Source organism: Trematomus bernacchii, unplaced genomic scaffold, assembly GCF_902827165.1.
Source record: "Trematomus bernacchii unplaced genomic scaffold, fTreBer1.1, whole genome shotgun sequence".
Taxonomy (NCBI): Eukaryota; Metazoa; Chordata; class Actinopteri; order Perciformes; family Nototheniidae; genus Trematomus; species Trematomus bernacchii.
In genome coordinates this window covers 1,654,979-1,668,247 of record NW_022988050.1, presented here as the reverse complement: position 1 = coordinate 1,668,247, position 13,269 = coordinate 1,654,979, and the positions used below count along the sequence as shown (strand labels likewise).

The 13,269-nt window shown below is 44.5% G+C and overlaps 1 protein-coding gene across 1 annotated transcript; it reads left to right on the top strand.

Annotated features, from left to right (window-relative positions):
* Positions 1–1,459: 1,459 nt before the first annotated feature.
* On the top strand, positions 1,460–5,644 carry LOC117473944 (NADPH oxidase organizer 1-like). Its single transcript, XM_034119912.1, has 8 exons — positions 1,460–1,609; positions 1,719–1,799; positions 1,892–1,964; positions 2,362–2,542; positions 2,633–2,832; positions 2,943–3,050; positions 4,063–4,180; positions 4,450–5,644. Exons 1-8 carry the CDS (start codon positions 1,535–1,537, stop codon positions 5,057–5,059), a joined length of 1,446 nt encoding a protein of 481 aa, XP_033975803.1. The 5' UTR covers positions 1,460–1,534; the 3' UTR covers positions 5,060–5,644.
* Positions 5,645–13,269: the final 7,625 nt, after the last annotated feature.

The window sequence follows — 13,269 nt, the reverse complement described above, 5'->3', positions numbered from 1 at the left end:
TTCAAGTCAGATCATCACCCTTAGCTATTTTAATTACCTCTCAAACTACCTAAACTAGTTATAAATATGTTCATTTTTACTGTCGGGTCACTCATTACAGGATCAGCTGCTGCATGAGACAGACACTGACGCTGTGAGAAGAGAGGAAAAAGAGACAGGCTCTGTGTATTTGATGATTATATATCATTATATAGTCGTTATTCATTTGTTTTAAAGCTCAATAAATAACAATGAAGACCTTTGACCGGCACTTTTATAATTTTGTCCGGAAGATTTAAACTTTAACACACGCTGACCGGCGAAAAACTCTGCCCGGTTCTGTCGGCCCCCACCGCGGAGAATACACAGAAGTGCAGCCATGACAACCATTCTTCTTCGCTGATTTTGTGGAGGAAGTTGCTGCTTTTGTGGAGGAAGTTACAGCGCCACGTACAGGTTCGGCATATGTACTGTAGCTTTTCCAGCGTTTGGATGTAAACGGAGCCGTCTCGTGGAGCTTGACACAATCCGGTGTATATTGCGTGGGGACGGAAGGTTTTTTGCGGTTGCATTTGCGTTTCTCCGATGCGTTTTGCCGTATTTGTCCTCGTGGAGCCGGGGCCTTAAAGTGAATACAGTAAAATGTGTATCTAATAACGTCATCACAATCGCCACATTGATATGCAAATTAAGCGTTAACTAGGCCTAATTAAAATGCGCTTATTTGCATGCAGTTACCAAGGCATTGCAGGTAAAATGGATAAAACAAAAAAACACATCACCTCACAACTTCTCCAGATAGATACTTACGTCAAGTCAATATTTTCCCCTGAAATGTTATGTTTAAATATGCAGATTAGCTTTAAATCTATAGATGAATTCAGACATGGTAGTAAAACGAACACCATTTATGTGTTTCTTGGAAGTTTTATTTCCATTAGAGTGAAAGAAAACATGGAAGCAAAATAGACCAAAATAACAAGTACATGAAAAAACGATATTTTTGCCTGTAATGTCCTTAAACAGTAACTTCATAATTTTGATTGTTGGCTGCTCATTTAATAACTATTAATTTACTAGTTTGTTGTCTGCTCTTGTGCATTGTGAATACTAAAGAAGACCATTGTCTCTGTGTTAGCTGATTATTTTGTAGAATTCTGTTGAGTATTCAACAATTGCGTGAGTGTGAGGGTATTAAAATAAATTGGTCTGTAAGTCAGAGATGTGCAACTATATTTAACTTTTTGTTTTAAAACATTTTTTTATAAATGAATTTCATCACCTGGGAGTTTTTCTCTAAGGAAACGAGTTTTTACAGCTTTGTGATTGTCTTGTGTGATTTCAGTATTGGTCATCGATGGAGAAGTGGAAGTTCCTACCTGACCCCGCCTCTGTCTGTGTATCCATCCTTTTTTCTCCCTGCCTCTGACTCCGCCTCCATTATTAGCAGGGTATATGTACTGCTGCAGACTCTGTGATCCAGCAGAAGAAACAGCTCACCTGCAGACCATACAGCTGCTATTCATCCACAGAGCTGAGACACACCCTTCACACAATGGCTGGGGATCAACGCGTTGTAATCAGTGCTCGCATTATTGGAGCTGTGCACAGGGACACACCTAAACTCAAGGTGAGTTAACACAACAGGTGTGATTTAACTGAAGATTTAACTGTGTGATTTTCTGTATTTGTGTAAACAATGTCATCCCTCATCCTTCATTATTTGTATTTCTCCACAGATGTTCATGATTTCTGTGTTGTGGTCGGACAACACTGAAGTGATCATTTACAGGTCCTTCCAGGAGTTCAGGAAATGCCATGTAAGTCCCCAAAAACTAAAGAAATCACACATGTTCTTAGATTGGTGTTTATTTTGTAGAAATAATAAATGTTTTTTTTTTCTTTCAAACAGAGGCAGCTGAAGAAGAGATTCCCTATCATGAACATTTTCAAGAGAAATGACAGAGTGATTCCCAAATTTAGAGGTAAGAATAGTTCAAATGTATGTTAGAAAAGGTCTATTTTAATGGTCTCCTTACACAGAAATTGTGCATTTGCAGCAGATAATTTGAGGAAAAGCCAACTACAAGAGTTTAATAACACTGCAAACATTTAGTATTGTCTAATGTCTTCTGTTTTTCAGTTTTAACTTAGTTTGAAGCAATTAGATGGATATTACATTTTGTACTTTCCAAGAAAAATGCTGTATAAATATAGTATTTCACCTTATTTCTCAGCCAGTCTGGTAATAATCTTTGGGCGTTTCCCTTCCCTATGACTGTGTCCTTCATGAATCAGTGAACACATTTACAGTTTGGACTAGACGCTGCTCTCTTTACAGTCTGGTAATAATCTTGAAAAATGTTCCTCTCCTCTCTGCAGGACAGGCCAGGAAGAGCAGCCAGAAGAAAGGATCCAAGCGCTCCATCCAACGCATGAAGTTCCTGGAGAGCTACTGCGAGAAACTTCTGAAGTGCGATCAAAGTGTGACACGGACCCCAGAGGTGACTCAGTTCTTCATGCCCAAAGATCACGACCTGCTGCCAGACTTCACCAAGAACAGGTCAGTTCTCACACCAGAGTTTCAGATCAAATGACAAGAGAGTTTAAATGAGTTCTTGATTATTAAATGACTGATTTCTCTCTCACACAGCATCATGATCCTGATGTCTGATGATCTGCCTGATGGTGGAGGAGGAGAAGTTTCTCACCAGCCTACAGGCAGCGTCACTCACCCGTTTGTCACCCAGACTTACTCCTGCGTGGCCGCCTACGAGACAAAAGATACCAAGAATCGTCCGTTTAAGGTCGCTGTGGACGAGACGCTGGACGTGCTGATCAAAGATCCTGCAGGTCAGTGCCTCAGCTTTCATGTAGATGGTTACTGGAAATCAGCTAAACAAACTTGAGCTGCTCTTTCTGTATTTCTGTCATGCTTAACGGTTGTTTTATTTCCTCTCCAGGTTGGTGGCTGGTTGAGAACGACTCAAAGGGTTTGGCTTGGTTTCCTGCTCCCTACCTGCAGTTATTGGACGGAGAGGATGAGGAAGACACTGTATTCCAGCATGCAGGTATGTGTCATTTTCAGTCAAATTATAATATGCAGAAATGACCTCATTGAACAAGTACACATAACTTCTTTATGGAAAAACATTGAAATGTACATACAGTACATGTTATAGTTGTACTCAACAATGCAACTAAATGCAAATTGAAATAAAATTAGAACACTAAAATGCTTAAAATAAACTTCATAAAATCCTATTCTAAGAACAAAAATGTACATTATTCTTGTTTAATGATTTCTTCATCCAATTTGACAGTTTAATCACTTCTTTGAGCATTAAAAAGTTTAACAATTCGGGTAACTTAAGCCATTTTACATTTATGTATCTTACACATTGCCGCTGCTTTTAATTGAAACTGAGCGGTTGTGTTTCGTTTTTGGTTAATGAACATTTGGGGCTAGTAACCCCAGGGAATCAGTGTCTGGGGACTTTGTCCTGGCTGGTTTTCTCTGTGTATGCTGCTCGGGACGTATGTGCCATACAAGCGTACACAGCTCATGTTCAGAGAAACCTTAAAGAAAGGCATCAGTAAAATGGAAATTCTGTGTGAACTATTCATATCTTAAACTGCACTGTAACTTTTTATTCATGTACTTTTTCTTTTAATGTTTCTTTTATTATCTTTTCTTTTTAACGACTGTTTTTAAATGCCTTTGTCTGAATGTCTTTCATTTTTGTAAAGCACCTTGAAATGCCTTGTGTTGAAAGGTGCTATATCAATCAACTTGCCTTGCCTTGCCTTACAGATACAATGAACACATTTACCATTCATTTAAGGACAAGTGTATCTACAGTGCTTCTTAAAATTCCATCCAAGCCTGACATTGCTCTGACATTGCTGTGCCAATAAATACATGCCAGGTGCACATAGTTTATAATATGATGCCAAGTTTGAATAAAGAATCACCACTGGGTCTGCTCTTTGACCAATGGAAGCTAACATACATCTATTCTCTTCTAGTCTTTAACTGTACTGCAACATTTCTGATCTTGTTATCTTCTTTGTGACCTCTAGGTGACCTGTACTGTGCCGTGAGGAGTTACACAACGAAGAAGCACGACGAGGTGTCTGTGCCCATCGGCTCCGTGGTGGAGGTGCTGAGGAAGTCTGACGACGGCTGGTGGCTCGTCAGGTATGGAATCTTATCTGTCTGCACTGCAAACAATAGAGAATAGGAACACGGAGCACATTTAAAAAAGGCTGGTTGAAGCACTTATGAATGCTTTTATTGTCTTTTCAAGCAAACGCATCACAAACCTACTATTGTCTATGTAAAGAGTTAGAAATGGGGTGTTGTGCAATTTGATAAATAAATGCTAAATAAGTTCTCAACTTGATCAGGATGTTATTATAGTTTGCAAAAGTTGTAATCAATTATCTTTTTTTTGTAATCCTCTCCAGATTCAATGGCAAGGCAGGTTACACCCCTTCCATGAACCTTCAGCCCTATAACAACCCTCGGGCCGGCCTCTACAGCCTGCAGAGGAAGCTGCACAGCTCCACCCTGAACCTGGCCTCCAGCAGGGAGGCTCCGGCTTTACGTCGATCCAGCGATGACATCGATCTGCGAAGTGATTCTGCAGCTCAGTTCAGAGGGCGTCTCCACAAGGCCCGGTCCCTGGACGTCCTCTCCGAGACCCGGACGCAGATGGAGAGAGATGCAGAAGAAGCCCGAGCACGAAGCATGAGCAACGCGAGCACCGATACCAGCTTCTCCGACTTCGAATCCACATCCAACTTAGCAGACATAGGAAGTCCTTTAGCATCGCCTCAGCAAAGCGACAGCAGCATTGATCTCAGCCTCTTAGACCGACGTGGCTCCGATACCAGCGACGAGAGGTCTGAATCTGCAAGCTCCAAATGTTCTAGGACATCATCAGTCGTTCCCCAGGTGCCTCCTCGACCCAAAACAGAGGAGATCCTGACCCGCTGCTCCACCATGACCCGAAAGGCAGCTCTGGCCAACAGGACCCGGCTCCAGAGTCAGCCGGAGACCATCCACCGCCGATAGGGAGTCACATTCCTTAGATTTATTCAGTGTGCATGTAACATGTTCACCATAACAGGTTCTGTCAGTCAGTTGTGCAATATTGTTCAACATGTTTGCCATACCAAAATTTAAAACGTGCGTAATAGCATAAGAGGATGCCAAGAAATTTCACGTGAAGTTTGGAAATATCACTCAGTACAACAATAATAATCATATTAATAATAATAATGTAGCTTCAGTGAAGCATTTAAAGGAGATGAAGAAAATGTATTGAATTTTTATTATTTTCTTTAGCTTTGAAACCACTTTTCCAGGAAATGTAAGTTAAATATTTACATTCAACCGTTTTAAGTATCATTCTTTAAGTTTGTTTACGGTTAGGAACTATTCATGATAGAAAAGATAAGTCAATCATTAAACTATTAAGCACTTTTACCACTATTTACGATTTAATTCACAGTAAAAACTTAATATAACATAATTAATTTAACAATGTTTACTTTGTTATATTTGACTATCTTATACTGTATTTTAAGTTTCCTGTCATGTTCTTAATTAATTTCTGTTTTGTTGTTTATCGCATGAATATTTATACTGATGGCCTTGTACTGTATTACAGTCTGTAACTGTAACATTAACATGTCAATAAAATAAAATATGAATACAAACAAGAGTGTGTATTTTCCCCCCTAATTCATCAGGATTAATAGCCATAAGTTATAATTAAAAAAACGAAAATGAGCTTTATTGATCTGATGTTTTTTGTAAAGGTTTAAAGGTGCTTCACCAATGTTTGAGTCAACTCCAGATAACACAAGCAACAATAAAAATACGAAACATTGGTGAAAACGACTCTCAACACATAAAAAAGCACCTAATAACAGCTTTTAAAATTAAAATAGGGCATTTAAAAGCAGGCATACACCTCCCTGAGATCTTATAAGTAAAAAGGAAAATGTAAAAGTATGTGTGAGGAAATACGGTTTATGTAAAAAAATACTAATATGTCTATTTATCTAAATTGTATGTAAATTAAATGTTTTACCAGTTTAAGGTGCATGCCTTTCTGGCTCAGCGACATGTAAAGAGTGTTATACAATAATGCAGATGAGAAAGAAATATGGAATTTAAACATCTCAATTAACCTTGAAGAGGGAATGATCTTACTTTTTAAATATTCACAAATCGCAGAGAGCATGCTTTACAATCGCGTCCACTTGTATGCTGAACGTCAGGTCTGAAGAGAGTCAGAAATCCAAATGTAACTAATCAGGAGAGACGTTACTCAAAAGATGCTTAATGTGCACAAGAAAGATTTGGAGTGATGAATGATGATGATGATGATGATGAACGGAAGAGCAACTGGAAAGACTAGTTGTGATGCAGACCACAGGTGAATTGGGTGGGGGAGTTTTAGAGAGCAGTTCCCATGAAACACAGTGTGATGGAAATTCCACACTTAATCACCTTCTGCTAAGAAAAGAACAAATATACAAGCTTAAACCAAAGTCGTGTTATTTAATAAAGAGTTATAGCATTCAACAGAATCAATCATATTTCCAGCTGGAAAGGACAGAGGTCCTGCACTAGTAGATAGTACCAGGATCTGACCCCGTTACACAGAAAAGCAATGTCATTTATAGAGATGAGACACAGGAAGGAAGGCAATCCACATTACAGTCCTAAATTGGGTGGGGGGGCCGACAGAAGGGGAAGCGCCGCATGTTAATTACAAACCCTAACATCCATAGGGGACTACGGATGGAAACTAGCTCAAAGCTCAAATCCTGCATGTTTACGTTTTTAAAGCATTATTTGTTTTAAATGTTCATCAATGTGCACTGTCCCTCGTCAAATAAACGATTAAATAAATAAGCATATGATTGCCTGACAATGGTCAGGGCGACACCCTTCTGTCTGAGAACATTTTGTAGCCAGGAAACCTACATGCATATTGAATCACTGTAAATTCCCATCATACACAGCACTTCGGTTCTTCTCTTAATACTGACAGTGTCTCTTTTAGGAGCTATGCACACATTGTAAAGGGTATTATATGTCCAGTTACATAGAATCACAGCTTCACTAATACAGAGACACAAAACAACATGTCAATCATGTACGTTTAGGTAAAGAAAACCAAGCTTAAACATGACTTGCTGCTGAGATCGAAACGATAGTTACGGCTGTAACTACGGTTCTATGAGTCCCGGATGACCGCCAGAGGCGGTGCTTTTAGCACTGGATATGTCCATCGTGTGCATGCGCAGCTCGAGTACCAATAACAACAAAGTCACCTGTGATCCACGTGACACCGGCTATATCAGCCGGTGTCGTCAGAGGATCTGTTCCCAGAATCTTCTCGCGAGCACACAAGAGTTCTGAGTGACAGGAAACTCTGGCGGTCATCCGGGACTTATAGAACCGTAGTTACAGCCGTAACTATCGTTCTATTTCGTCCCTACTGACCGCCAGAGGCGGTGCTTTTAGCACTGGATGACTTATACCAACCATGTCATGAAGAATCCAAGCCCTGGCTCACTACTGGAAGCAGCGGAGCTCGGCAAAAGGACCACGCCCAAAGAATGGGGAGTGGCGACATTAACCCGATAACAACTGGAGAATGTGCCAGAAGACGCCCACGACGCCGCGGCGCAGATGGTCTCCAGGGGCGCCCCTCTCAGGGAAGCCCAAGATGTTGAGATGCTCCTTGCAGAGTGGTATCTCAGCCCAGATGGCAGGGGGCGGCCACTGGCCCCGTAGGCATGTGAGATGGTATCGACGACCCAGTGGGGCAGCCACTGGTAGAGGGCACACCTCCTTTAGTGCCGCTATGGCAAAAACAAGAGTTGCTCCGACTGCCGTATACAGGCAGTAGCCTCGATATTCGCCCTTTGGGCACCCACAGGACACAGCAACTTCGACGTGCCGTTCTCCCGAATGTCAAAGCGTGCCAGCTGGGCAGGCTGATTGAAGTGGGTTTGTGGAAGCACCCTGGGCAGGAATGCCAAGGGCAACACCTGAGAGTCCCACCTCGGGCATGTATCGTTTATGGAGATGACATGTAACTCCCCGACTTGCCTCCCTGAGGCCATGGCAAGCAGAAATGCTGCCTTCGTGGGCAGCCACCAAAGCCCCACCTGGGCCAGGGGCTCGAAGGGAGGAGATGATAGGGCATCCGGCAGCAGGGGCAGGTCCCAAGCCGGAGCCCTCGGGGTGCTAGGGGGACGCTGCCGTAAAGCCCCTCTTCAGGAAGAGGGACACCGACCTGAGGCACCCCGCCGTGGCGTCGTCGACCCGAACATGTCGGGCAGAAATAGCAGCCACATAAATTCAGAGTGGAGTGAGAACGTCCACTATCTAGAAGGGACTGCCGTCTGGGCAACAGTGTACCTGCTGTCCCAAGGAACATGCATATTCTTGCCCCTCAGTTGGGGTAGAAAGTACGTGAGTGCAAGCTGCACAGCCCAAAGCTCTAGTACGTTGACATGGCGTGCACCCTCCTGGGCAGACCACTGACCCTGAACGGTCCTGCCCTGCCGCACTGCACCCCACCCTAAGAGACATGCACCTATGGTGACGGTCTCCTGGGGGGATGGGATGGCGCCCATGGGCACGCCCATCAGGAGATAGAGCCTGCCCCTCCAGCGTGACAGAGAGTGGAGACAACGCTGCAACGCTCTGACTTTCCTGTGCCTGTGCCATTTGGCATCCAAGAGAAGGCTGATCAGCCACATCTGCATGGGGCACAACGACAGCGGGCCTAAGGGCCCAACGGCTGAGGCAGCCGTCAGTCTACCCAAGGGCCGGAGGAACTGAATATAAGGCACCCTCTTGCCCGGCCCACGAGGAAGTAGGCATCCCTAAAGTGCACGGTTGCGAACCACTCCCCCTGAGCATGTGCTGCGGTCAGCATATGGAATGGCAGCACCTCCAGGAATCTGTCGATTCCTCTGAGGTCCAAGAGCAGGTGAAATCCGCCGACTTTCTTGGCCACGAGAAAGTACGCAGAGTAGAACCCCCTGGGCTAAGCAGAGGGTCTACTGGCTCGATTGCCTCCTTGGGCAGAAGGACGGACAACTCTTGGGCTTGAGCTAGGGCATCTGCCGGATCGCTGACGACTATCATTTTGGCCCGGCCGAAGGCTAGGGGCCGGAACTGCGGTTCGTACCCCTGGGTTAAGGTGAAAACCACCCAAGGGCCGGAAGTACAGACAGCCCAGTAGCTGAGCTGCTGCTGGGGGGAGGCCGGTAAGGCTCTGAGGCACGAGGCCGCCTAGAAGGCCGGCAGCCGGGGGCACAACGGATGAGTGGGCCGCCGGGACCTGCGCAGACCACCACTGTAAGCTGGTGGCTGAGTGCGGCTGCTAGAGGGGCCCCTGGGCCTGCTGGGAGTGGGCACAGGCCTATAAAGACCCGAGAGCTGCTGCCTGGTCTGCCCAGCTTGGGCAGCACGCTCCAGTGCCTACAGGGCAGCTGCCCCAAACAGCTCCCCTGACTCGACTGGCACACTACGGAGGACATGTCTCCGACAGTGGTGACTAAGCAGGCCAAACCTGGCGACGAGTCTGCACCATAAGGACATGATTCGTCCCAATTCCCTAGCATTAGGGCAAAGGCTTGCAGTGATGCATCACTGAGGCCCAGCAAGAAGGCTCAGCCGGAGCCTGCTGCAGAGAGGTAGAGACAGCCAGTATCAGATGGGAGAGGGAGTTCCCGTGCCGCTGTGTCGTAGGCCTTACAGAGCAGCTCGTTTGTGACCCTGCACTGAGGCCGAGGGCGCCTGGCATCCGGGGCCAGAATCGGGGAGGCGATGGCAGGCTCAATGGATGGCAAGCGACCCAGCCCCACCCTCGCCGGATCCTGCATGGCCAACACACTCTCACTCCCTAAGCGTCCAGGAGCGACGCTTGGTCAGGGTCCCGTGGCGTCCAGTTGTGACGCGCCGAGGCTCCTTCAGCTTCATAAACGGACGCAAAGAGCTTTCAACTGATTGCAATGTATTCCCATCGGCGTCGGTATTTGACGCTTAGGGAAGCACGGCATTCGTTTGTGTCGGAGGCTGTTAAAGGCAATGTGAGCGTCCATTCCCATTGGATAATGGAGAATTGTACACCCGGAAGTAAGTATTCCCCTTACTGTCGATTGATTTGACAGTGATATCTCCACTACTCATCAACTCAAAACACCAGATTATCCTTGTTAATTAAACGACATTGATAGGTTTTAGTGTACAATGCTTTTGTCACGTTTTCCCCTTCAATTCTGAGAAACAAGTCGTTTTCTATGAGTTTTGGATAGCCGAAGACATGACATTACCCACAATCCTCTGTAGCAACCATAGACTGTATACAACAATTAAATAATACATTATTCCAAGTGTGCTTGCTTTTCTCTCTGAAATTCACCACATAACGGCATTGTAATACACGTTTCGGCTGCATTAAATATGACATATCTGCCGTAGTTAACTCTATGTATACTGATGACAAGACTTCTAGACAAACAGGAACTGCCGCCAAAACTGAAAACTTGACGTGGATCTTAAATATATAAGCAATTAAACAACATCTTACATTTCTTTTCACACAATACGTCTCCTTGCAGTATCAACACTAATTCGGCTGACTTTTATATTTGATCCAATTGGTAGATAGGCTGTATTTACGCCATAACGGTGCACAGCTGATAGAAAGGGACACCTACTGGTTAAAGCACGTTATTGCATTTTATCATTTTATTATTAGATATTAATAGGAGGATGTGCAAAACAGACAAACTAATAAGGCTTTATTTAAACATTAAAGAATACTTTAGGTTAAGGTCTTCTTTTGAATAAGAAAAAAGCTTTGGGGGTATAGAAGATGAATATGGAGGGATGAACCCCTCTTTGATGGTCACACATGCAGAGCACACAGCACACACAGTGACATTTGTATCTACAGATAAATATTAAGCCTGACAAAGTACTTAACGTCTAATATATTGCTTTCCTGCAATGTTAACTATGTTTAAGCACTTATTTTAACTGATATTATACATATGTATTATACTCTTATAAGATGTATGTAGATAGTATAAGAAATGTGCAGAATATGACAATGTAATGGTGGAGGTACACACATAAATGCACTGTTGAGGAACCTGCGACCCAAGTTTTTCATTCATTGCATAACTACACCGTAGTTGTGTATAATATGATATGTCAATAAACCTTAGAAAATCTTGAAATCTTGAAAGGGATGTGCAAAATAGTCATTATATACAGTCTTTAATGTCAATAAACCTTAGAAAATCTTAAAATCTTGAATGTGATGTGCAAAATAGTCATTATATACAGTCTTTAATTAACTATTAGTATAGAATAACGACGAGTAAAGAATATACTTTAGGGATACTATTAATATCTAATAATAAAATGATAAAATGCAATAACGTGCTTTAACCAGTAGGTGTCCCTTTCTATCAGCTGTGCACCGTTATGGCTAAATACAGCCTATCTACCAATTGGATCAAATATAAAAGTCAGCCGAATTAGTGTTGATACTGCAAGGAGACGTATTGTGTGAAAAGAAATGTAAGATGTTGTTTAATTGTTGATATATTTATGATCCACGTCAAGTTTTCAGTTTTGGCGGCAGTTCCTGTGTGTCTAGAAGTCTTGTCATCAGGGCTCTATACATAGAGTTAACTACGGCAGATATGTCATATTTAATGCAGCCGAAACGTGTATTACAATGCCGTTATGTGATGACTTTCAAAGAGAAAAGCAAGCACACTCGGAATAATGTATTATTTAATTGTTTTATACAGTCTATGGTTGCTACAGAGGATTGTGGGTAATGTAATGTCTTCGGCCATCCAAAACTCATAGAAAACGACTTGTTTCTCAGAATTGAAGGGGAAAACGTGACAAAAGCATTGTACACACACTAAAACCTATCAATGTCGTTTAATTAACAAGGATAATCTGGTGTTTTGGAGTTGATGAGTAGTGGAGATATCACTGTCAAATCAATCGACAGTAAGGGGAATACTTACTTCCGGGTGTACAATTCTCCGTTATCCAATGGGAATGGACGCTCACATTGCCTTTAACAGCCTCCGACACAAACGAATGCCGTGCTTCCCTAAGCGTCAAATACCGACGCCGATGGGAATACATTGCAATCAGTTGAAAGCTCTTTGCGTCCGTTTATGAAGCTGAAGGAGCCTCGGTGCGTCACAACTGGACGCCACGGGACCCTGACCAAGCGTCGCTCCTGGACGCTTAGGGAGTGAGAGTGTGTTGGCATGGCAGCAGAGTGGGAGAGGGCCCTGGTGTGTCTCTAGCATGCATGGAGCTCCCTCAGGTACTCCCCTAAAGGAGGAACAGTGGGAATGAAAGGGGCAGGGTTATGCCTGAAGAAGGCGCTAGCCTGGGTCGGCCTGCGGAACCTGAAGCTGCAAGCGTACCAGGGCCGCACGAATAATGGCCGCCATGGAGCCGTCCTCCGTGCCCTGCAAAGAGCTCTGAGCAGAGGAGTAGGGAGCCCCTTCGGGGGTGAGACCGAAGGCGGGCCAGGCGGCAAGCTAGTAGCCCCCACACCGGCCCCTGGCTGAAGGGCCAACAGGAGCGGCTTTGTCTGCTCCATGATGGCAGCTAACCGATCCACCTTAGGGGACAGCCCACATGAATGAGCCATTCTGTGGGTAGCCAGATGCAGCGTAGCCGGGAGCGGGTGCGGGAACACAGCCTGCACCAGCTACCTGTTTAACGGAAAGAGTAAAGCGGTGCTGCTACTCGCCGAACAGAAAGAGGGATGTAATTACACCCACGTTACCGGCAGAGGGAGCGGGAGCGAGAGCGCTGCCTTCACCTAGCTGGATTAATAAACAAGGCAGTCTAGCGTCTACCAGGAGCGGGGGCGAGAACACTGCCTTCACTGGTTAAGTTCGAGACGAATGCCAGATGCAGCGTAACCGGGAGCGGGTGCGGGAACACCGGCTTCACCAGCTACCTGCTGAACAGAAAGAGTAGAGCAATGCTCCTACTCGCCGAATACAAAGAGGGATGTAACTACACCCACGTTACCAGCAGAGGGAGCGGGAGCGAGAGCACTGCCTTCACCTAGCTGGATTAACGAACAAGGCAGTTTAGTGTCTACCAGGAGGGGGGCGAGAACACTGCCTTCACTGGTTAAGTTCGAGACGAATGCCAGATGCAGCGTAACCGGGAGCGGGTGCGGGAAC